The sequence below is a fragment of the Lithobates pipiens genome, unplaced genomic scaffold (assembly GCF_037356315.1).
Source record: "Lithobates pipiens isolate NorthernLeopardFrog02 unplaced genomic scaffold, aLitPip1_a1.2 Scaffold_18, whole genome shotgun sequence".
NCBI classification, from domain to species: domain Eukaryota; kingdom Metazoa; phylum Chordata; class Amphibia; order Anura; family Ranidae; genus Lithobates; species Lithobates pipiens.
The window spans coordinates 367,259,273-367,285,716 of record NW_027507758.1 but is presented as its reverse complement, the minus strand read 5'-3'; the positions used below and the strand labels follow the sequence as shown (position 1 = coordinate 367,285,716).

General features: G+C 44.2%; 1 protein-coding gene across 2 annotated transcripts in view; it reads left to right on the top strand.

Moving 5' to 3' along the window:
- Positions 1-8,584, top strand: part of LOC143988220 (uncharacterized) — an 81,035-nt gene extending 72,451 nt beyond the window's left edge. For both annotated transcript variants that reach the window (XM_077487617.1, XM_077487616.1), the window contains 2 exons: positions 3,264-3,355; positions 8,258-8,584. In XM_077487617.1, the coding sequence (XP_077343743.1) occupies positions 3,264-3,355; positions 8,258-8,326 (161 nt within the window). In that variant the 3' untranslated portion in view covers positions 8,327-8,584. The remainder of the gene's footprint in view (positions 1-3,263; positions 3,356-8,257) is intronic.
- Positions 8,585-26,444: the final 17,860 nt, after the last annotated feature.

Genomic DNA, 26,444 nt, shown 5'->3' with positions numbered 1-26,444 from the left:
TCCGACCGTGTGTACAAGGCATTATTTGATCTTATACCATCTGTGGCAGGGTGGGCCCGTAACACTGTTTAATGTGGTGGTCTGGGCCAGGTTTTCTGGGAAACAAGCGCACTTATGATGCAGGTGTGTGCTGCATACATCTTAAAGCCAGGGTTAGAACTCAGGGCCCTGCCCTTCTGAGGGGGTCAGTGATTGCAGTCATGAGAGGGGCATATGGCACCACATTGTCCAGGACAGGACAGATTGAGACAGACGGAGCAGCTGGGTGCAGAAAGACACAGAGCTGAGGTACAGAGATTTGTGCATGTGTTTGATGGTCAGGAAGACCAAAACTACTAAGTTTAGCAGGTTTGCTGCATAAAGAGCCACGAGGCTGTTAATTTTCCCTTCTGTATTGATGGTGAGAACCCCCTGTGTGGAAAGATATCCATATGAACGTTTGTATTACTATTAAATAAAAGTGGGCAGAAAAAGCCCTAAAACGTACTTCTGGTACACACGATTTGGCACTACCAATGAGCTACAAAATCCCCAACTTGTCACACATCTTATTTCTTTTTGATGTTATCATTGATTTACTTGTATACCCCATAAAGTTACAAAGCTAAACAGTCACCTGTACTGTTGGTGCAGGTGCACTGATTGCTCATTGGTGCAAAATTTAAACACATCCTTCAAAGAAACCATCCATGAAATGCCAGAAAAGTCTTATTAGTTAGTTGGTACTCGGTAGTCTTCAGAAATTGCCAGAGTATATTTTGCTAAAAAATGCAAAAAATGGCTGCATGTTTGATCACATATTTTGTAAATGTCCTTGGGAGCCCAATGCATGGGCATTTCTGCTATTTAAATAACAAGTTTAGTTATTACATTTGCACTTGGAACACACTCCATGGTGCATCAAATAGAACATCCTAGCAATAGTTTTACCTGAAATAATCACAAAGTGGCCAGATGGCAGGGACATGTTTTATACAGAGTGGTGTCATCGTTCAGATTTTCTATATACTGTCCTGTTTATATACTGCCATTGACAGCATTAACCAATGCAATTTCACATTTTGTACACCTATATTGAATGTCTGTAAGATATAAATGTCAGTACTCAAAAGGTGAGTCTTCTGACACCTTCCAGTACCCTTTGCATCCCCTTTCCCTATAATTATCTTATACAAAATTATATACTGTATACAAAATTACCCAAATTCTGTGGTGATCTTCTGGGACAGACCACCCCAGCCAGTCATTTTTAGGGAGCTTGTTATCAGGGCCCACTAGGTGGCCCACTTAAGTGTTTTTCCCTTTTAAACTTCTTCCAGTAAGGAGGATTACTGAATTTACTTTTTGGCAGGATAGCTTGAGTGGAGCTTAGCTCAGTTACTTGCTGGCTATGGGAAGAAGAGTAGCCATTGAAGAGAGCACTAGAGACTGAGATTGATCCTTCCCGATTCACCTTGGAGGCGGTTGCCCTGAAGCCGGGCATAGAGGTACACTATCATACTCACAGAGACATACCCTATATATACATATTATATATATATACAGTGGGGAAAATTATTATTTGGTCTCCAGAAGATTTTGTAAGTTTGCCCACTTACAAAGAAATGAAGGGTCTATCATTTGACCCTACTGATTTATAGGTAGCAATGATTGGTACTGTGTTGTCCTGTTTGCTCTGTCCTCCTTTCTGGAAATTCATCTATACTCCCGCTCCTCCCTTGTCCATGGACACGAGCGGTGTCTCAACTTAGCGGTGACAATGTCCTCCCTCGCTCGCTCAGCCCTGTGTCCAGTCTGCACTAGTTGTCAGTGCTGACATTTCCCATCCTTTCTCCAGCTAGCTCCTCTCCTGCTCAGGACTCAGAATTGGCACCACAAATTCAGCTTCAATGAGAGAGGAGGGGTGTGGATTGAAGGCGGAAGCCCCCCTTCCGGCAATTAACGAGCGACAGAACTCTTATCTACACACAACCACAGCACTGCTGCACCCAATAAAAGACTCAGGGCTATGGCCCCCAGATTCGCAGCTACAGCCCCAGTAGCCACCCCCTAGCGACACCACTGCTGCAGACCCTTTATTAGCTTAGTTGCCCTTCTTTGGTGCGAGAACTGGACAGCATACTCCAGGTGAGGCCTGACCAAAGTCTTGTAGAGTGGGAGAATTAGCTTCATCCCTGGAGTTAATCCCCTTTTTAATGCACGTCACTATTCTGTTTGCTTTGTTAGCAGCAGCTTGGCATTGCATGCCATTGCTGAGTCTATCATCTACTAGGTCCATCCAAAATTTCCCCAGAGGTTCACCCCTAGTGAGTAGATTGCATTCATATTTTTGCCACCCAAATGCATTATTTTACATTTTTCTACATAAAACCTAATTTACCATGTAGTAGCCCACCCCATTAATTTGTTCAGATCTTCTTTCAAGGTTTGCACATCCTGCAGAGAAGTTATTGACCTGCTTAGCTTAGTGTCATCCACAAATACAGAGATTGAACTGTTTACCCCATCCTCCAGGTCGTTTATGAACAAACTGAACAGGATTGGTCCCAGCAGAGAATCCTGGGGGACTCCACTTCCCTCCCCTGACCATTCCAAGTATTCCCCATTTATCACCACCCTCTGAACTTGCCCATGTAGCCAGTTTTCAATCCATGTACTCACCCTATGGTCCATGCTAACGGACCTTGCTTTGTACAGTAAACGTTTATGGGGAACTGTGTCAAATGCTTTGCAAAATCCAAACACACCACATCTATGGGCCTTGCTTTATCTAGATGGCAGCTCACCTCCTCATAGAAAGTTAATAGATTGGTTTGGCAAGAACAATTCTTCATGAATCCATGCTGATTACTGCTAATAATACAGTTTTCCTTACTTAAATCTTGTATATAATCCCTTATTATCCCCTCCAAGTGCTTGCATACTTTTGAAGTTAGGCTAACTGGTTTGTAATTCCCAGGGATGTATTTGGGCCCTTTTTAAAATTTTGGTGCCAAATTGGCTTTTCTTCAATCAGCTGGTACTATTCCAGTCAGTAGACTGTCAGTAAAAATTAGGAACAATCAACATATGGGCCAACGTCTTGAGAAGTTACTTGCTGATGAAAGACAATTAAAATGTTTTATCAATCAGTCAAACGCTGAGTCAAAAAATGCATGACAAATTCTCTGAAAATACGACATTTGTCTCTTTGTAAACAGACCCCTATGCATGACAGAGCAGTATAATGTTATATTTCACTTTTTGTTTTTTGTTGATTTTAGGCTTTGAACATTCTGTTGAAATTCTCCATCTGAGTTACTTGAAAATAAAAGGAGGCGATGGTGAATTACATTCTGGAAAACTTATACATGATGTAAGTATTAGGCCGCGTACACACGGGCGGACTGTTCGCCCAACCTTGTTCGGCAAACAGTTTCATCAAACAGTCCGCTCAAAATTTGCATGAGCGGACTTGCCCACACACGAGCGGACTGTTTGACGAACAAGGTTGGGCAAACAGTTCGCTCAACTTTTGAAATGAACGGACTCGCCCACGTAAGGCGGAGGCAAATCCGCCCATTTCGAGCGCGTGTACAGGTAGGCGGGGCCCGCGAAGGAGACGTCGCGGGCTCCGCCGCCTGGAATGGGCTTAAAGGGGAACCCCAACGCCGAAAAAAATCGGCGTGGGGGTTCCCCCCAAGTCCACACCAGACCCTTGTCCGAGCACGCTACCCGGCCGGCCAGGAAAGGGGGGCGAGCGAGCGCGCCCCCCCTCCTGAGCCGTACCAGGCCGCGTGCCCTCAACATGGGGGGTGCCTTGGGGAAGGGGGGGCCGCGCGGCCCCCCCACCCCAAAGCACCTTGTCCCCATGTTGATGAGGACAAGGGCCTCTTCCCGACAACCCTGGCCGTTGGTTGTCGGGGTCTGTGGGCGGGGGGCTTATCGGAATCCGGGAGCCCCCTTTAAGAAGGGGGCCCCCGGATACCGGCCCCCCACCCTATGTGAATGAGTATGGGGTACAATGTACCCCTACCCATTCACCTGTGAACTAAAGTACAATAAAAAACACAACACAGAGAAAAAATATTTTATTGCACAGCTTCGGGGGTCTTCTCGCCGGACTCCTCCGCTATGTGTGTGTAGCTCTTTTGCTAGCGGAGGAGTCCGGCTTTCTTCCTCCCCGCCGCCGGCCTCTTCTCCCGACTTCGGGGGTCTTGTCCCCCTCTTCGGTTCTTCTGCCGGGCCACCGCGCCTGGTCCGGTGGCCCGGTCTTCTGTCGCCGTCTTCCGTTCTTCTGTCGCCGCCTTCGGTTCTTCTGCCGGGCCACCGCGCCTTCTTGTAGCTCTTTTACAGGCGGTGGCCCGGTCTTCTGTCGCCGCTGTCATCGCCGCCGCCGCCTTCCGTTCTTGTTCTTCTTCTTGTTCTTCTTCTTCTTCTGGAGATGTTGACTCGACGATCTCTCCGGCCGGAATGCCAGGGACACGCTCCGCTGCCACTTATATAGTGACAATGGGGCGGTGTCACATGGTATATGTCACATGGGTTGGTCACATGGGTTGATGTCACATGGGGACTATGACATCGTAAGGGGGCGGGGTCACCATGTGACCAACCCATGTGACATATACCATGTGACACCGCCCCATTGTCACTATATAAGTGACCGCACAGCGCGGCTCTGGCATTCCGGCCGGAGAGATCGTCGAGTCAACATCTCCAGGAGAAGAAGAAGAAGAACAAGAAGAAGAACAAGAACGGAAGGCGGCGGCGGCGGCGACGACAGCGGCGACAGAAGACCGGGCCACCGCCTGTAAAAGAGCTACAAGAAGGCGCGGTGGCCCGGCAGAAGAACGGAAGGCGGCGACAGAAGAACGGAAGACGGCGACAGAAGACCGGGCCACCGGACCAGGCGCGGTGGCCCGGCAGAAGAACCGAAGAGGGGGACAAGACCCCCGAAGTCGGGAGAAGAGGCCGGCGGCGGGGAGGAAGAAAGCCGGACTCCTCCGCTAGCAAAAGAGCTACACACACATAGCGGAGGAGTCCGGCGAGAAGACCCCCGGAGCTGTGCAATAAAATATTTTTTCTCTGTGTTGTGTTTTTTATTGTACTTTAGTTCACAGGTGAATGGGTAGGGGTACATTGTACCCCATACTCATTCACATAGGGTGGGGGGCCGGTATCCGGGGGCCCCCTTCTTAAAGGGGGCTCCCGGATTCCGATAAGCCCCCCGCCCGCAGACCCCGACAACCAACGGCCAGGGTTGTCAGGAAGAGGCCCTTGTCCTCATCAACATGGGGACAAGGTGCTTTGGGGTGGGGGGGCCGCGCGGCCCCCCCTTCCCCAAGGCACCCCCCATGTTGAGGGCACGCGGCCTGGTACGGCTCAGGAGGGGGGGCGCGCTCGCTCGCCCCCCTTTCCTGGCCGGCCGGGTAGCGTGCTCGGACAAGGGTCTGGTGTGGACTTGGGGGGAACCCCCACGCCGATTTTTTTCGGCGTTGGGGTTCCCCTTTAAGCCCATTCCAGGCGGCGGAGCCCGCGACGTCTCCTTCGCGGGCCCCGCCTACCTGTACACGCGCTCGAAATGGGCGGACTTTCCGAGCGGGAACAGTCCGCTCATTTCGAAAGTACAGCGGACAAGCCCACACACGGGCGGACTGTTCGCTCAAACACAGTTTCAGCGGACAGTTTTTCGGAATTTCCGAAAGACTTTGTCCGTCCAACTGTCCGCTGAAACTGTCCGCTGAAAGCCCACACACGAGCGGACTGTCCGCCCAAACACTGTTCAGCGGACAAGGTTGGGCGAACAGTCCGCCCGTGTGTACGCGGCCTCAATCTAATGTAAAACTGGTTTGTGGTTGCATATTGTAGAAGGAAACGCAAGACAGGAAAAGGGATAGAACTTTAAAATGTCAATCCTCTTGCCAGTCCTCTCCCTTTTTTGTACCCCAGCTCGGTCAACTCCGCAACCCTTGAGTGGAGGGTAGATGTATATCTGCTTGTTCTAATAGTTGAAGTTGTAGGATCTCTTCATATGTGTAGCATTTACAGAGAAGATAATTAGAATTCCTAACCAGTCTGTAATGTTCCTATGTGCATATCTAAAGCCTGGAAAGAGACCACATATGCAATGATCCTGCTACCTCTCTGAAAAATAAAAAGATGAAATAGGAGATCCTGATTTGTACTAGCCCAGAAATCCCTATATCAGGTATGTGGGTTGCTGTGGTGGTAGTTACTCTACCAAACCCAAACTATATTTTATTTAAAATATTCTTCGATATATAAATGTCAAAACTTGGATTACATTTTTTCAATGGATTCTGTCATTTTTCTGGATACCCCATCTCTCCATCAATGTACTGCATCAATTACAAAGTTATCTTACACCTACTGCTCGATATAGCTCCATTTTCTGTATTTTTATTTACTTATATTTTCTATGGAGAAAGCATCATGAGTGAAATCCCTTGCGTGGTTTTGTAAAGAATGAAGCAGTAAGTATAGGGGCAAAAACTCCAGTGGGGGTTAGTGGTGTACCTAACATATCTGACACCCCGAGCGGATCATTTTTAACCCCCCCATCAAAATTTCCTTTAGTTATAATCATGAAATTAAACTTTATGCATGCTGGGAGTAGGAGTGGATTGGCTGGTGGTGGCAGGAGAGCGACAGCAACTTTATGGAGACGGAGTGAACGTAGCATATGAATCTGCTTGGCATGCATGAGCTCAAAGAAAATGTCCTACATAGATACCAACATTTTAAAATAGTTGGAAGGACAATAGCTTGAAAACATTAGAAGAGTTATGTGGCGTGTATAGTGCACTGTCCACTGGGCACTTGGGGCATGGCCAAGAAAGTGGATGTCACTTTACATTGTATAGCTTGTTGTGTGGCATTTTTCCCACTTTTCCATCCCCAGGGTCGGATCTAGTTGGTCTGATGTGGGAATGCAGTAAAAAATATCAGGGGGGCAGGGAATGGGAGGTCAGGCGGACAGTATACAGAAACAGGAATCAGTAGGGCAGAGTGCAGTTGGTTTGCAGGGCAGTGCCAAATGTGTGGATGGGGGAATTGAGTCTTTTTTTTTTGTTTAACCAATGCATGGACTGAGCCTACTTTAAAAAAGAACTTAATTAAAACCAGAAACAGTGGAGACAATGAACACCTTGGTCAGGTCTATGCATATCTATGCATAATGTACAGAGTACAGGGGTTAGGAGTAAGCAATAAACAAAACAAGATAAAGAGTGCAGCAGTCAGAATGAGTGCCATATTCACATTAGAGTCCTTACCTCAAAATCCCTGGCATTCCACCTAAACATCAGAGTCCCACCTTACATCCATGTCACCAAAATGTCCCCAAAGGGCCACCACCTTACACATATCTTCACCACTGGCAGATGGCTGGTGTGAAAAGGCTTTAAAAAAGAATCAAAACAAAAGCTTGTAGCTTTAAAAGAGAAGTAGGGGTTTGGGGGTTATAGGAGTTTTTATACTTACCTAGGTGGATGCAGCATCACTCCAATGCTGCATCTGTTCCCCGCAGCCTCTGCACTTAGAACCGAGTGATCGAACATCGCCAATGGCTCAGTTCTCTCACCTCCCTGAGCAGAGAGTTGCTGACTGTAAATCAGCAGCTCTCCTGCTCTACTCCTCCCCGCATACTGGAGCGCTGAGCTGTGGAGGGGTGGGGAGTGGCTGAGATGGCTATCAGTCCAGGCACCTGGCGGATCCAGGCTCCTAGATTTGGGATGAAGTGGTGCCTGTACTGATAATGTTGACGTCAGCGGACAGTGGACTTCAGTCCGCTCTCTGCTGAAAACGGGTCACAGAATTGCATTCCTGTTACCCTTAGGAGAAGCCCAGCCTAACGAGCTCAGGCTGGACTTTTTTTTAATGGAGTAGCTAGAACATGTGTAATAAAAAGAATTATTTATTGAACTAATTGCCCTTCCTGTTCAGTCTGTAACTAGATTTATTACATGATATATACAGTATATTTTGTAAATAAATATAGGGAATAAAGTAGTCACACTTGCACTGCTCAAACTGCATTTACATTTCTATTGAAAAGGAAAGTGTGTTACTGTACAGGGCTATCCAGTTTTCAAGTGGACTGTCCAATTAGTGTTAAATAACTAACAATGAGGGCTTTCTGTGGTTATGGGACAAAAGAAGTCCACGTCTAAGCAACTTTTAACATGTTACTTGTTAAAATAAATTCCAAAGTGTGCATAAGTGACTTAATGTGACTTGATCTCTATAAACTCAGATTCGGCAGCTGCTTGAAGAGGATGTTGAGGACCAAGGCTTTGAGCCCCCAGAAAAGGCAAATCCCTGATCCAAGACTACTGTTTACTTATGCATGGAGGAAGAATGATATATGTGTTATCACAATGGACTTTCTTAAATTCAGAGGCCAAATTCAGAGTAGAGGCCATTCCTGACCAATCCGTGACTCGTGATTAACATCAATATCCAATGTATATAATTCAGTGTTTTTATTCGTTTCTAAATCCTTTCTGGTAATAAGATGTGAAACATGAATATTGTAGAACCTTTACTAGAGGAGAAATAAAGATTTCTATCTTAGTTATGATATCAGTTTATAAATTTCTGTTCACACATATGCCAAAACAATTGCATTTGTCATCATGTTCTGATTGTTTTCAAAGAAATACCGTATATCATGGATTTTCTAAATGTTTAATTCTATATAACTGATGAAAGACACATGTCTCGCATAGTTTAAATTTGAAAACTGTCAGTTAACTTCATTTTGGGTTCTCTTCCGTTTTGTTTCCTAATTCATTTTGACATTCTAGTTCATTCTAGTTTGTGCTGGGATGAGTAAGGTTATCTCTAGGATCACTATATAAAAACATGTTTGTATATCAATAGATCAGTGAAGAGTGATGAGCACAGCAGTAACCCACCAAATTAGGTTACTTTCTTGGCAGTGAAAGATTTCACTTTTACCTGCCAGCAAGTATTTACTAGCATATCATTTATCTTGCACTGGACATATGCCTAGAACGCAAATACTCTACATTCCAAGCATACGTCCTTGAATGCATACAGCATTAAACACAAGTATCACTTGGTATAGTGTCCAACCTTCTCCAGCTGCAGTGCATTTCAGCCTGTTATAGACTTTGAAAGACTGTAGGCAGCAGAGCTGGATGCTGCATCTGTGCCACCCGAGTGCATGAAAACACTGGAGGCTAGATGTCCAGTGTGCATGTAGCCTAAGCCTATCATTAGAGAAATACAGGAGCTTCCAATGTTGACCTTATAAGAGAAGCGTGGCATTAAAAAAATAAAAAATGTATACTCACCTTTGTGGCTGCAGCATCTATCTGATGCTATAGCTGTCCCCCGCTGGCTATAACACAGAGAACTAAGAAATCAGGCATTTGGGTGGATCCTGACATTAATGTCAGGATCCCTGCAGAGCCTGGACTGGTTCTGTGATGTCAGCTAACAGTGGGCTTTCACCCGCTGTCAGCTTAATCTGGGTCACAGGAGTGTACAACTAAGTGTACTCCTGTGACCCACAGGAGAAGTATGGCCAAAATTATTTTGGCCATACTTCTCCTTTAAAGGGGTTGTAAAGTCAGAAGGTTTTTTATCCTAATGCATTCTACACATTAGGATAAAAAGTGTTCTGTGTGCAGCCCCCCTCAATACTTACTTGAGCCCCATCTCTGTCCAGCAATGTCCACAAGTGTCTCGGCCATCTGAGACTCTCCCTCCTGATTGGCTGAACACAGCAATGGTGCCATTACCAATTAAAGTCCGTTAGCCAATAGGGAGAGAGGGGGTGGGGCTGGGCCATGGCTCCGTGTCTGTATAAACAAAGGGAGCTGTGACTTGGCTCGGGTGCCCCCATAGCAAGCTTCTTTCTGTGGGGGCACTTAATAGGAGGGAGGGGCCAGGAGCACAGATGAGGCACCTGAGAAGAGGAGGACTGGGGCTGCTCTGTGCAAATCCACTGCATGGAGCAGGCAAGTATAACATGTTTGTAATTAAAAAAATAAATAAAAATCAAGACTTTACAGTCACTTTAACTAAAAAAAAAATCAGGTTGAATTCTTTATCTTAACACGTGCTTTGAGATAGAGACCAGAGTAATGAAGCCAGAGGCTCAGCTAACCAGTTTGTTTTTGAAGGGAAGTTTTGTGAAGGCAGTTGCATTGTTTCTATTATGACAGGGTTAATTTGATTTACCTGTAGGGCTACCCCATAAGAGCCACTGGTTAGGATGGGTCCTCTCTATTCTTTGCCTTGACCTTTTCAAGAACTTCAGTCCCTCTGACACACCAGGTTGAGGGTACAAACATACAAAACACAGTAAATCATGTAAAGTAGTAATTGGCACCAAATAGTAGTGCTATATCAAGGAACAGACAGTGAACCAATTAGTAAACACAAACTTAATATACTTTCACTCAATATGGTGGGCAACTGGGCAAGCACAAATTGGCAGTGGTAGTAAAATCATACAGAATTCAAAGTGACTAACAGTAAAGACTAGGCATACAATGACATTTAATGTCCAGATCAGCCTAAACAGCAGCAATGTCAACTGAAGTGCAGCAGTGTGCATTAGTAAAACTTGATTTACAAAACGCAGGACATGACTATACTACCTGAGTGCGTTAATGGTGGCTATGTGAGGCCTAGATCGACTGGGTATGTACTGTCCGTGTTGAAATGGTAGAAAAGGTAAAAGGGAACAAAGGAACTTTGCAGAATGGAAGGGGCAGTCCTTTAAGTTGTTCTTCTGCTGGCGATCATTGGGGCCCTTTAAACGAACATTGGTGCACTTAAGGATGCTCTTAATAAACCTGCCTTCAGTAAAATTGTGGTATAGATGCAGCTTAACTTGGCATGAAACAACATAGATGTAGGTCACAGATACGGGGGTCCCCTACCTACAAACATCTGACTTATAAACGACTCCTACTTACAAACGGAGGGAGATAACAGGAAGTAAGAGGAAATCTACCTTTAGGAAGGGAAATTTTCTCCTGTAAGAGTTAATATGGTAAAAAGGTGTCTCCACTGATGCTTTATCACCAATCCTTGTTTCCCTAATAACCCCAGATTTTCAAAATCCAATTATCATTGGGACAGAAAGTGAGGTGAAATCTTCTGTACAGGGGCACAGACAGCTAAACAAATGTTACAGGGATGATAACCCTTCCCTATGTTATCCAAAAAGCTTAAAAATAGATTTTTTGGCTGGAGCTACACTTAAAAAAATGTACCTGTTCCGACTTACAAACAGATTCAACTTAAGAACAAACCTACAGTCCCTATCTTGTTTGTAACCCGGGGACCCCCTGTAGTGACAATACAGCGTAACTGTGACACAGAGTAGTAGTTAACAGTGCAGTATAGATCTGGTAAAGATGTGGTATAAATCTGGTAAGAGTGTGGTATAGATCTGGTAAGAGTGTGGTATAGATTTGGAAAAGGGGCAGTACAGATTTGGTGCACTAGATATCCTGCTCTCAGTAGATCAATTCTACTAACAGTGACAAAACTGGGCAAACAGCCCTCTCACCTGTTCCCAGGAGGTTACTGCAGTTGCTTGTGCTGGAAGGTGGCCCTCTTCTTCTCCTGAAGCCTTTTTCATTGAGTGGTATGGAAAAGAGCAAAGAGTGAGTGAATGCTCTGGTCTCCCTGTAGCAGCGGTGGAAAAAAAAGCAGGGATGCAGGCGGTGCAGCACTGCCCCTGATGTCTCTGGTCCCTTCAATGTGTGCAGTAGTTAAAGTACAGAGTTCCTCTGAAAAGTGACTTTTCCCATGCCACTCCACACTGTAACTTAGTAGATGTTTGCATGAGGAGACACATAAGCCTGCGCCCACTCCACCAGTCCTCTGTTACCTCACTCGTACCTCGTGACCAGGCCATGGATCTCTGTAACCCGGGTTTGGTTCCTTCTTTTGAAGACCGACAAGGAGGAAGCCCATACAACGACCCCCTCTCTACCGGAAGACCCATAACCTTACCAGGTACCACACCTAACGACTGGTTGCTTGTAGTTTGTTCCTTGTATTTGATTACTTACTCTTAGCAACTACATTTCTCCTCTTTCTCTTGCCAAGGTAACCCTTTTGTAGTAGCTGAGCATCATACCCCTTTGTGCTATACAGACCCTGGTTCTTTATATACACCATAACCAGCATTCCCCCTCTTTGAATAACATCAGTCCATGCTCATGACGGTTAATGTAACTTTACTGAAGAAGTGTGCCAATTACAGTTCAATAGGAACAACACCCTTCCCCTAATCCAACCTATTGTAGTGTAGCTGCCCAGGCATACCTCAGTGAGACAAGAGTCTATTATGACATTGTTCATGGCTTGGATGTCTCCAAAAGTCCCGTTGACTTCAACAGCAGTCCCAATTCCACATACAGAACAGCAAAGCCAACCAGTTCAGCTAGGAAGAGAGACCCTTGGACCTCTGTCTTCTGCCTTTTTATAGTACAGGTGGGCTGGCTAGGACCAAAAATTCCAGAAACGAAGTCTCCAAAAGTTAACCCTTTCCCCTGGGCCAGATGCTAAATTACTAGAACCAAAAACACAGTTCAACCTGCCTACATGCACATAATTTCTCTGGATCTGCTCCCAGATAATGACAATGATAGACCATACTTGAACAATGTGTTTCAGCACTGCTGCTAGTCGTAGACTCCACCAATTTACAGACAGTTGTCACACCATAATAGAAGGTGCCCGGACAAGGTCCCTCAGAGAAAGATCAATAGGTATGAATTTATTAAAAACCGCTGATTTTAAAATATCGATAACACATTTTAGTTTTGCAGTAACATGTAAAACTAATATGACATTTTAGTGATTGGGATTAGATTTACCTCAAAGTGGTCTTTACAAGGTCTGTTTAATATTTCATGGCCCCTTCCCTCACGAAGGATAGCTGCCTTAAACAGAAAAAAAAAAATCTGCACCTTCAATGCACGGTGCATAGGTGGGTCAAGGGCGAGCTCATGTTTCTCCTGGCGAGATCCTGGGAATAACTGAGTATCTGAAATCTTGCAAGAAGAAACTCTTTTTTTAATGTGTATTTCCACGTTTGTAGCCAAATTAGAATAACACCTGCTTTATTATTGTTACATGTTCCCATTCAGATAGCATAACCTACAAAAAATGAAATGCCCGTTTTAGGTCTTTTAGGCCCCTTTCACACATACGGACAGCATGTCCGTATTTCACCCATCCGCCTGCGGATGAAATACGGACATACATGCATCCCTATGGGATAGCAAACATCCACTGACACGCGATATTGTCCGTCTCAACTATGGTCCGTTTCTGCAGATGGAGGAAAGTCTTATTTTTCTATCCGTCTGCAGAGCGGATGGGATGAATACGGACAGACGGTCCGTGCTCATCCGATCCCCCATAGAGGAGAGCGGAGATCTGACTGGGCGGTCCCTGCACAGTGTGCAGGGACTGCCCTGTCATCCGCCGGCTCAGCAGGGATAAACAGAGCGATCCCCGCTGAGCAATCGGATCATCACTGGGCTGATCATCACGGATCCTTTTTCTGCAATCTCCAGCACTGTATAATCCTAGGTAGTTCTCTTTGTTTATGAAGGGTCTGGACAGCTGTGTTTGCTTTAATTAAACCTGTCTGTACTGTGCTGGCAGATCTTCAGTATTGATTGTAACTAGAGCTAAACACTGACTGTTCTAACAAACAGTTAAAGATTTAGAAGATAGGCTGCTCCATTGCCTGTTAAAAAGGACAGACTTTCTCAAATAGTAGAAAAAAAAAAAATCTTGCAGTCAGCCAAAACACTTTCTCCTGAGATGTGTCTAAAAGGCAAGAAATATTTTAACATTTTTTTTATGTATATTGTGTGAATGGGAACACATAACAAACATATAGTGGGGTTTCCTTAATCTCTTATCAATCTTTTCTCTAATGTGGGCTCATTCCCCAATGCTAACAAATCAAAGAGAAAAGAGTGTGCCTCTTTTTTCAAATAGAGGGTGACAGTGCAGTATTTTGTAATCTACAGTATGTCTAGTGCACATTCTTGACATTATCCATCCAGACTGCAATACAATCAGACAGCTTCTGTGACTCCACTGTGCATTTACCACAAACCAAGTGAGTAACATGATTAACCACTTGCTTACTGGGCATTTAAACTCCCCCCCTGTCCAGAACAATTTTCAGCTTTCAGCACTGTCACACTTTGAATGACAATCGCGCGGTCATACAACGCTGTACCCAAATGATATTTTTTTTCCCCACAAATAGAGCTTTCTTTTGGTGGTATTTGATCACCTCTGCGGTTTTTATTTTTTGTTAAAAAAATTGAAAGGCAGAATAAAAAAAAAAAATTTTTTAAATATATTTTAATATTTTGTTATACATTTTTGTAAACAGGTACTTTTTACTCCTTCATTGATGTACGCTGATGAGGCTGCAGTGATGGGCACTGATTGCTTACACCAATAGGCAGCACTGCTAGTTGGCACTGATTGGCACCACTGGTGGGCATTGATAGGTGGCACTTGTGGGCATTGATAGGTGACACTATGGGCACAATGACAGGTGGCACTGGCAGGGAGTACTAAATGTCACAGAGGAGGCAGATGTGCCTCCTTCCTCTTCGGGACCGATGTCCCTTTAACATAAGCCAGTGATCTGCTTTTTCTTCTCCTCATGCTGTCAGCGTGAGGAGAAAAAAACGATCACCAAGCTTTTGTTTACATCATGTGATCAGCTGTCATTGGCTGATAGCTGATCACATGGTAAGGGGCCGGGACCGGCCCCTTACTAGGATCAGCGATCAGCCAAGTCTCCGTGATTCGGTGATCACAGCGCGCTCCCCGCTGTTAGGGCTATTTCTTATGCTTACCTCACTTATATGCTTACCTATACATAAAATAAGTGATTAAAAACCTTTTATCTATATGAATCAAACCATACTGTTGCTTCTATAACCCATGAAATCAATAAGGAATGATAACAGTGTAAAAAGAATAACAATCACATATATTTATACAGAAAAGAAAGATTAGAATAATCAGAGATTACCAAATATAGTATAGAGATGTTATAAATGCAGTGTTGCCAGTGTTTACAAAGATAGGTAATGTAAAAAGGGGATATGGTTATAATGGACATACACAGGCTGTTACTTGACTCTTAGGGAAAATCTTAATGTAAAAAGAAAAGTAGGGAAAAGTAAAGAGAGATAAGGGAATACATTACACATGAATCTTACGTATCCAGTCCACGAGGCTTAAGAGAACTAGCATCCCTAAGCTGTTGGTTTTTATGTTTTTAGAATAACCCACTCCTACCAATCAGATCTCAGGGTCACCTCATTGGTTCAAAAGTGGCATTGAATCCTGATTGGCTACCCCTGCGGCCTAATGTTTATTGGTTGAGTTGTAATTTCAAGCCCAGTTAAAGAAGCATGCTTCCCACACCAGCAAGAGGCTAACTCTGGTGCCTCTGTGTCTGAAAACCCAAGTACCTGTTTAATTATCTCTTGATTGGCAACCGTCAGCCCTCTTTGATATAACATAAATTAGCATTTCAAAGACTTGTGATCAGGAACAGGCACTATGACTGAAATGGCCATCTATACGAACAATAGGGTAACTTAGTTACTATGCAGACAGCAGACCAACACGTTGGTGTGTTTGGGATACCAAAAACAGTGAATAGGCCCCTCTTCTAGTATACATGTTACTATAGACCATACACATATATATCCACAAAATGGGGCATGGTAATCTAACTAGAAAGTCCTCACAATGGTTCCTTTGAAGCTCTTTGAGATAAAACAATATGGATTTCCAAATCTCCACCACACTGCGTGCGTGCGGGGGGAGCGTGCACAGGGGAGGACGTCCTATGACAGCCATTCGGCTATGGCCCGGACCTCGAGTGGTTATAAAAAAAATAAAAAAAAAGTAATGAATAGAAATTTACACACTACATACTGTGTTTGACTTCAGGTTACGGTATTTTTTTTTTTTTTTTTTTTTTAATAATTTAAGCTTCAGAAATTCTGTTGCTTATTTTCCTGGATTTTGTTTTATTCATTGGTGTTACTTCCATCAACCTCAAGGAGAAAAGCTTGTCCTTTCCCCATCCATCTCCCATGTTAACACACCAACACCCAAAGCTAGGTTTATACTTTTTTAGATCAGCTTACTTGGGTCCCTTCCCTAACACAATCAAACAGTGCCCATTCCTATTATAGGGTGGCAGTGCTCTGTCCCTGTCATCCAATTATTCACCGTCACTTTGTCACATGCTCTCCTAATGGAGAGTACAAGCATCTGTGCAGAGATGCTGCAGGGGTATGATTGTCACCATTGGAAAATCCGCCCTGTGGCATAACAGTTGCGTGAGTGTGTACAAGTAGGCAGGAAGTAAATGTGAAAAAAAATACAGAAGTTGTTATGAGAAAAAGGTATTTGATTGAAAAAATGATAATTGTTTATAATACACAGTGCTTTAACAATCTAAATGTCATTTAGTTAGGGTTTACATGTACAATATTTTTAGTAGTATTGGGTAGCGCAAATTTTTGAGCTCCTGGATAGCTAACTATACTACGTGCTATTCAGCAACACACTTCAGAGGAAGCCATGTCTTTTCATAAGCTCTTTTGTTGATCCAGAAATTGGTTCTGTCTTACAAATAAATTGACAGCTTGAATTTGGCAGGTAAGCATATTAAAATAGAGATACTGGCCAAAAAAATAACATTGTTGCTGTCTACAGGTGGCACTCTGAATCTTTCTGGTATTCATGCAATGACGCGAGTGAAATTCTGCACTACAGTACCATAAGCCCAAGCAGACATGATGATGCACCCTTGTGGGTGCAGATACCTGGGCACCAAGCCGTAGAGCGAAATGAAGGAAAGTATAAGCAGCTGGTGGGGGCCACCATTAAAGGGAACCTGTTACTTGGACAAACCACAGGTTTACTTTAAAGCAGGCCTTGCAGTAAAATGTAAGAATTATTTAATACATCGGCCAACCCCCCCCCCCCCCTCCACATCACAAATAGCATTAAATTACAAAAAACCTGTAGGGAATAAATCTATTAAATATACTTACCTTACTACTGGCTTTTGAATGCAGGGGTGATGTCACAATCCTTCTTGTGAAATCCTGGAGAATGCTACGTATTCAAAATCTTATATAAAGACAGCACAGCAGGAAGCATCGTCATGCAAGATTTTGGATATTCAGAATTCTCCAGGCACCAGAGACAGAAACCAAGGGGTATGGTAAACATATATATATATATTTATATTAACTAATTTCAATACAATTGGAGAGAGTCTGCATATATGAAGCAGATCTTGCATTTTTACTGCAAGGTTCACTTTAAGTGAGAAAGTACCAACCATAAATATTTCCAAATATGTTAAAATGTACTCAGTAGCTAAGAATATACACTATAGTACCAAAAGTATTGGGATGCCTGCCTTTACATGCACATGTACTTTAATGGCATCCCAGGCTTAATCCGTAGGGTTTAATATTGAGTTGACCCACCCTTTGCAGCTATAACAGTTTAAACTCTTCTGGGAAGACTGTCCAAATGGTTTAGGAGTGTGTCTATGGGAATGTTTGACCATTCTTCCAAAAGCCCATTTGTGAGGTCAGCCACTGATGTGGACGAGAAGGCCTGGCTCAGAGTCCTCGCTCTAATTCATCACAAAGGTGTTCTGTCAGGTTGTGGTCAAGACTCTGTGCAGGCCAGTCAAGTTCCTTCACCCCAAACTCGCTCATCCATGTCTTTATGGACCTTGCTTTGTGCACTGGTCCAAATCATTTGGTGGAGGGGGGGATTATGGTGTGGGGTTGTTTTTTTAGGGGTCGAGCTTGGCCCTTTAGTTCCAGAGAAGGGAACTCTTAACATTCCTATACACACTCCTAAACCTTCTTGGACAGAGAGGGACCTCAGGTAAGTGTTAGAGGGCTTAGGGGGGCTGCTGCAGACAGAAGGTTTTTTATCTTAATCTATAAATGTAGCACTGACCCCCGAAGGAGCAGCTGATTTAATTGGGCTTTCCGTTACCTTCTTCACCTTGTGTGTGTCTAGGGGTTTCCCGAGATAAAGAAAATCCAACGCTCCAGGCTGATCCACCGAGAAACTGGCCACTCTTCCTCCAAAAAGATAGGGGTCACAGGTGCAGGCTAATTGCACTAGCCAGATGGAAAGGAACAGAAAAACTCTGGATAGCCGCACTCCGGATCAAGTAAAATAAATCGTGCCTTTATTGTTTCCACTCAAAAAATCTTCACATCGTACAGATCACAACAGCAAAGGGATAAAGAAAATAGAGCAAAAAAAATACTGACGTGTTTCACGTTGAAATTAGCGCTTATTCATAGCTAGTTTTTGCTCTAAACAAAAAGCATATATATATTAAATGAGTGTCATCGTGTGATAGTGTAATTAAGGCTTAAGTGATTGTAGCCACCAGTAATTAATTAACCTGGAGTCTCCACACATGTGAACCCCACACCCAATTAATAAATAATGAATAATAAAAAACAGGATGAGGAGAGAAAAAAAAAAAGGTGAAAAAATAAATGAAAGTCTGACGAGAAAAGTAGTGGGAAGAAAAAAAACAATAGAATGGGTGTGTGAAAAGATGAGAATGAAAGATAAAAGGTGAAATAAAAAATGGATTAAAAAATAAAGTATGAGAAAAAGAAAAATAAATGTAAAAAATGAGAACTAGGAAGTGTAACTGAAAAAACGGAAAAGTACTTGAAAAATAAATATAAAACATTTATTTTTCAAGTACTTTTCCGGTTTTTCAGTTACACTTCCTAGTTCTCATTTTTTATTTATTTATTTATTTATTTATTTTATTTATTTATTTTTCTCATACTTTATTTTTTTAATCCATTTTTTATTTCACTTTTTATCTTTCATTCTCATCTTTTCACACACCCATTCTATTGTTTTTTTTCTTCCCACTACTTTCACCCACTCTTGCTTTTAGAGCACAGGTGACAAACACGAGGCCCGCGGGCCAAATTCGGCCTGCCAGGCCTTGTCATGTGGCCCGCACAGCAGCCTCCAGCCGCTACCTCTTTTCCTCTGCAGTTATCCAAGACAACAACAAGGGAAAACATCCTCCTCAGTCCCGCTAGTGGTGCGTCTTTGTATTAGCGCATGCGTGGCCAGTCTCCATGATAATAAGAGTAAACATCTCCCCTCCGTTCTGTCTCCGCCTCCACCCCCACCTCCACTCTGTCTCCACCCCTGCCTCAGCTTTGCATCCACGTCACTCTGTCTCCGCCTCCGATGCCGCTATGTCTCCGCCTCCACCAGTGCTGTCTCCGCCTCCACAGTCCCTCCAGTGAGTGATGACTGACAGCTCTGTTTTTTTATTTTTTCCATCCAGTGGGCTGTGCCCTGAGGGCAGGCTTTTTAAGCACTTGTGTTGTTGTTGTACTGCTTATTTAGTACTGATACTGAACACAAAGATCCGCCCTAGAGGGAGGTACTAACTTATAGCCCAAAGAGAGGGAGCCGCCTATTCGGGGATGTACCAGAGCTGGGCCAGGTAGAAAGGTAGGATAGAGTGCATATGTGAGGAAAATTGGGCGGGCCATGTGGAGGCAGATGTATGTAGCACAATACTGACCCCTGCACTGTACGTAGCTCAATCCGGACCTCTGTACGTAGCGCAATCTTGACCCCTGCACTCTGTACGTAGTGCAATCTTGACCCCTGCACTCTGTACGTTGCGCAATCTTGACCCCTGCACTCTGTACGTTGCGCAATCCTGACCCCTGCACTCTGTACGTTGAGCAATCCTGACCCCTGCACTCTGTACGTTGCGCAATCTTGACCCCTGCACTCTGTACATTGCGCAATCCTGACCCCTACACTCTGTACATTGCGCAATCCTGACCCCTGCACTCTGTACATTGCACAATCCTGACCCCTGCACTCTGTACGTAGCGCAACCCTGCCCCCTTCCCTACAGATACAACTGTTCTAGAGGATTCTAGAAGGGGAAGAGGGGAAGTGGGGAGGAGCAGTCTGGGGTGTCTCAGGGAGCCCTTACCAATCCCCAACTAGGATTGGCAGGGGGCAGGCCTCCTTGAAATACCCAGGGTCAGCCCAGCTGGGGAGGAGTTGTTGGGTGGAAGGACTGAGGATGGAGTAGTAAGCTGTCGGGTCCTTAGAGGGAGCTATCCAGTCTGGGGGGAGGGGGGGGTGACCTTGGGCCTGGGCCTTGGCTGCAGGATGGAGCCTTTTAGGGACTCATGAAGGATCTGAACAGGAGACACAGAGAGTAGTCAGGGAGGACAGCGGGAGCTAGTACTGCCAGGCAAAACTTCAGGAGAGAACAACTGGTTTGCAGCCAGGAGGGCTGGTGATTGACTGGAGAGGCATGCCAGAGAAGACTGAGAGAAAACAGTCAGAGATGGGTGTGGAGCCAGTACCTCACATGTGTGTGGTTTGAATGTCATTTACTTATGTGGGCGCGACCTACGTATATGTTCGCTTCTGTGCGCGAACACTATTTTGACACTCTCTTTTTACTCTTTTATTATGATCACTTTTATTCCTATTAGAAGGAATGTAAACATCCCTTGTAATAGGAATAGTCCGTAACAGGTCCTCTTTGCAGTGAGATCTGGGGTCAATAAGTCCCAACATCTCACCTCTAGGCTGGGAAGCCTGAAAAAACCCTCCCCAAAAAACGCTCCTGGCATCCCAGCTAAGGCGGTTTCAAATGCAGATAACGCAATAACACTGGGGGGGAGCCATCTAGCCCGCCAGATTCTCTATGGTGAACTTCCGGCATGGGCCGATTCCTTCTCCGGCTTGCCGATCGTACAAGCGAGACCGGAGAAGCATCAGAGAGTGGCAGGAGGAGGGTCTCCCACTCCTGTAAGAGCCTACCCCCTCCCACTGCCTGTAAGAGCGGTCAAGCGACTGAACAGCCGCTATAATTGTTCTTATGGTGAATGGAACCACCAGCTCTAAAAGATATCAATGCTCAGTCTGCAACTTCATATGACGTCATTTGGTGGGAAGTGGTTAAAGTGATAAATGGTGTTCAAGAAAGTTCTGATAAGTGATCCAAATAAATATAAAATTAACCACTTGCTTACTGGGCACTTAAACCCCCCTCAGTCCCAGACCAATTTTCAGCTTTCAGCGCTGATGCACTTTGAGTGACAATTACGCGGTCATACAACACTGTACCTAAATGAAATTTTTATCATTTTTTTCCCACAAATAGAGCTTTCTTTTGGTGGTATTTAGTTACAGCTCGGAGTTTTATTTTTTGCTAAACAAACAAAAAAAGATGCAAAAAAAAAAAAAAAAAAATCATGTTTTAATAGTTTGTTATAAAATTTTGCAAATGGGTCATTTTTCTCCTTCATTGAAGTGCGCTGATTAGGCGGCACTGATAGGCTGCATTGGTGGGCACTGATGGGCTGCATTGGTGGGCACTGATGGGCTGCATTGGTGGGCACTGATAGGCTGCACTGGTGGGCACTGATAGGCATAGTTAAGGCGGCACTAATAGGCACAGATAAGGCGGCACCGATGGGCACAGATAAGGTGGCACTGATGGGCAAAGATGGGCACAGATAAGATGGCACGGATGGGTGGCACGGATAAGTGGCACGGATGGGTGGCACGGATGGGCACTGATAGGTACCACAGATAGATGGGACTGATGGGCACTGATAGGTGGCACTGATAGGTGGCTCTGATAGGTGGCACTGCTGGGCACTGATGGGCGGCACTGCTGGGCACTGATGGGCGGCACTGCTGGGCACTGATGGGCGGCACTGGGGTGCAGCACCTTTGAGGCAGATTTTGGGTGGCACTGTGGGTGGCACTGCTGGGTGGCACTGTGGGTGGCACTGTGGGCACTGCTGGGTGGCACTGTGGGCACTGCTGGGTGGCACTGTGGGCACTATGGGCACTGCTGGGTGGCACTGACAGGGGGGCACTTACTTTATTTCAGGATGGCACTGCGGGTGGCAGGTGGGCACTGGCAGGGGGCAGGTGTCCGCTTAAATTGCTGGCCGTGATCGGGACTGATGTCCCGAACACGGCCGCCGGCGATCGGCTTTTTTTTTTTCTCCTCGCGCTGTCAGCGCGAGGAGGAATACTAGCCGATTACCGGCTCCGTTTTATCACATGATCAGCTGTCATTGGCTGACAGCTGATCACGTGATAAGGGGTCGGGATCGACCCCTTACACGGATCGGTGATCAGGCGAGTCTCACGGACTCGCCGATCACAGAGCGCGCCGCGCGCGCCCCTCAGGGGGCGCGCAGGCCGCTCGTATCCGGGACGACGTCAATAGACGTAGTCCCGGAAATGTGGGTCCGCGCTGTTGCCGTCATTTTGCAATAGCGCGGATCCCAAGTGGTTAAAGTGCAATAATCATAATAGTCCAAAAAAACGTAATAATATTTCAAAAATTCTAAAATAAAGTGCAGTACTAGTAAAGTGCAGTCCAAAGATTAGTGTGAATAGTCCAATATATCAATAATACTAGGATGGTAAATGAATACTCTAATATTAAGTTACACCATTCATAATGTGCAATGCCTTGTGCAAATAATAAAGTGCAGTCCAAAAGAGATCTAATAATCCAAGGTGATTAGAACCGATGTTTTTTCTCTTATTTTTCCTGGATAAGTATTTTCCTATATGGACAAATAGGGATGAGAGAAAAGGGCAGGTGTGGGAGTCCACTTTTAAAGTATAAGGAAATCACATATACACTTCGTATAATCCTCCCCCAGTAGTACCAGCCTCTTACCTCAAAGGTAGACCCAAAACGGGTCTAGTGGTGCATCGGTAGCCGCTCCGGCGGTAGCTTAAATCCTTCTCAAACATCCAGGGTTGTCACTGCAGTAGCTCCCGGTCTCCACAGTCTCTTGTCCTAATGGAAATATCTCCAAAATCCTCGATGTCAAATGCAAAAAAAAAAAAGGAAGGTCCTCCATGGTGTAGTAATGTTAAAAGCTTTTTGCACATTTATTTAAAAAAAATCTTGCATAATAAAACTGGCTTTTGGTATAAAGGTTTTACATAAATAAATAAAATCTAATCACTTTAAGCACCGGTGTCAGTGTTTAATGGTTTGTCTCATCCCTGTAACTACAAGAAATCTTTTCAGCTGAAAAAATTGCAGACTCACTGACTGGTTTGAATAGAAGAAAGAAAGTCTAAAAAGAGAAACAAATAAAGTATAATCATCACAATTGACTGGTAAGTTGCAATATAATAATTGTTTGCTTTTGGATCTAATACTGCTTTAACTAGTAGAATCCCAGTCGAGTGCTCTGTAAAGTGAGCCAATGGATGAATTTGACAGATGGCAGTCCATTGCCGGCATGATCTACCTTACTGCCAGCACCACTTGGCATTTAATAATAGTTTTGATGGTGAGGAGTTAAAACCATTGTCTGTTTTTATTGCTGTTTGTGTCACCATGTAAATGTCCTCATCGCCCTTATCACCAATGTCACTCGGAATGAAAGTGATAATAAATTCAGTGTTCCACCAGAACAGGAAAAGAAATGAAACCTTCCAATGATGACACTTGTTTCAGTGACAACTTGTAGGCAGGTGCAGTCTATATTTTCCACTGCAGGTGACACTTGGCCGCAGTGGCAATGCAGATTGGGAAGAAAGTGGAGAGAAACTCAGTTCCTCTATGGTTTCCTCGGGCACAGGAAGGCAGCTATTCGATTGGATGCTGGCACCCCATGTGACTTGGGTGGTCATCTTGGATGAGGGCAGAGCCTATCTAAGGCCCTGGCTCTCTGCTTTGGAGCACATTTTTGTGAGTGGCAGTATACACTGTCTGTCAGGGACAGTAGTTAGTGGCAAAGAAATGTTACCTAGGAATAAGGAGTACAGGGACACGCTCTCCTTCCCAGAAGCCTCCCCATTCGGCTAGGGACCAGTTAGGCTGCATTCAGTTCCTCGCAACAGATGCTGTCAACACCTCTGATTCTTCAAGCTACTTTTCTGAAAGCTATTACAGCTTGTGAGTGTATGCGGTCGGGTTGCCTTTCCACTGGGTCTGTTGTATATTGCTGGACTTCAGTCACAATTCCTGTTCCTGTTCCTGCACATGGACTCCTTGTGTTTTCTGACTGACACATCATGGTGCACCTACTCACAAACTGAGGGCAAGTCCCTAACATTGGAAAGATATCCTCTCACTTCTTGTGAGTCTACAGGACAGGAAGTGAAAACTTTTTAATGAGACACAGCTGATAATAAAAAAATCCTTTTTGTTATCTTAAGTAGCCTATTTAGCCATATCCAATGTTGTAGTTTGGTAGATACCAGCAAGTTGAATCACCAACTAGCTTTGTTAAAGGAGAAGTATAGCCAAAGCTACAGTATTTTGGTTGTACTTCTGTAGGTAACAGGTGTGCATTTAATTCTGCACTCCTGGGACATCACAGAGCAGGTCCAGGCTCTGAAATTATTCCAACTATATGGTTGGGATCCACCCAGATGCCTGGACCCGCAACTGGCTCAGCCTTTAAGTGAGCTGCAGTGAGCCTTTTGCCAGCTCCTGACCCCTCCACAGCCTAGCGTTCCAGTGAGCGCTGGAGGGGCAGAACAAAGATGGAGTGACTGAAAGTCCCCAGCTCTCTACAGGCTGAGAACTGAGCGACCAGAGCAGTGTTTGATCCCTCAGTTCTCAGTCTTAGAAGCAGCGGGGGACACATGCAGCATTGGACTCATGCTGCATACACCTAGGTGTATAATTTTTGTTGCCCTGAACCCATACTTCTATTTTAATCCACTGAGGCAATGTAACTGTTCTCCTTTGCCATTGCACTGGAGAGTGCAACAAGAAAAGCTACATTTTTATTTTCTCACCCGGTACCTGGAAAACATTGCCTGTTCTATACCGGGATCATAAAGACAGACTGGTTTATATCTATTATTATAACTGGCTTTTTGCTTTCAACACTTTAGTATATGATTAAATAAAGTACATAAGAAAGCAAAAATAATACAGCCTTTAGTAAGCTAGATATAAAGCATTATGTTACATTACTGTATGTGATAATATATTTTTGATTAATGGCCCGTTTTTGTAATAACCATTAGCCTGATACTTTTCTATGGAGAAATCCAACCTAAAAACAATCTCTTTGACCATTTATAGACATGAGAGTATCCAGAAAAACCACTTTACCCTTATGAAAAACGCATTTTGAATAGCTGGAATTAATAGAATGTGGACGTCACGTGAGAACTGGCCAAAATTACATCATACGGTGTATGTGTTATACCTTTCTGCCTAGTCTCTGAGGTCAGGTCCATGTGATAGGCATTGCTAACAGTCATATGCATTTTTGGCCCAGATTCTGTTTCAGTGGAAACTTAAATGCTGTTTTTATACCAGAACATAAACACTTTTTTTCAGGCTTGTATTACTGTTATTGTCCCCATTTTGGAGACATTGCACATCTGGGACACCTGGAAAGAAATAAAGGTAAATACAAGTGGAAATAAACACCTGACAAAGGTTCTATTCCCTTCACACTTTGCTTAAAAAGTATGTAAACCCAACATTGCATATTTCATGATGTGCCTGCTGTACCATGTATTTGTATATAAAGAAAAAGTATCCTGTTCTCTTTGTATTGCTTTCTTTGTGTGAAATGTGTCATGTTCCTGCCAGTCCCTCTGCTTTCCTATAAAAAACTGACCACATTAAGCAGGAAAACATACTGTGGTCAGTTCTCTAGCTATGCTGGGAATTCAGTGTGCTCTCCTCCAATGATCAGACTTGTCCTGACACATCACCCCTGCACATCCTTTCCCTGGGAAGCTCAGTGTGATGCTGATTATCCTCCCCTTCCCAGTTCTTATGCAGCTGAGAACAGAGGGAGTGAGATCACTTATAAAAAAAAAGGGGAAACAAGGTATTTATATTCTTTTTTTTTTTTTTATATCTTTACACAGATGTCTTGCCTTTCATTTATATTTTTAAACTGAATGGGTTAATTTGAAGGTGATCCATTTACAATCACTTTAAGTGGTTTTCTTTTTCCCTTTTACAATGTAGTTTCATTTGCAAAGATTTTTTATTACTCTTTGTTCCAATAACACCATGTAACCAAAATACTGTATATAGCTTGTGTTGGACAGTGTGCTGGGCTGACTGGATTGGTCACTGGTCCTGAGTGGGTATTCGTGTGGGAAAAAAGGACGGAATGCCTTCTGGTGGATAGTGCCTAGTGATGGATGGTGGTGATGGGCCATCACAGGGATTGGTCTGCTGCCTTTTCTGTGTGACCTTAAGGTCGTTTCAGCTTGTAGACTTAGATAAATAAGAAAGGAGCGCCCAGTGTTCAGAGAAATGTGACTTATAAATTATGGTTTGTATACAT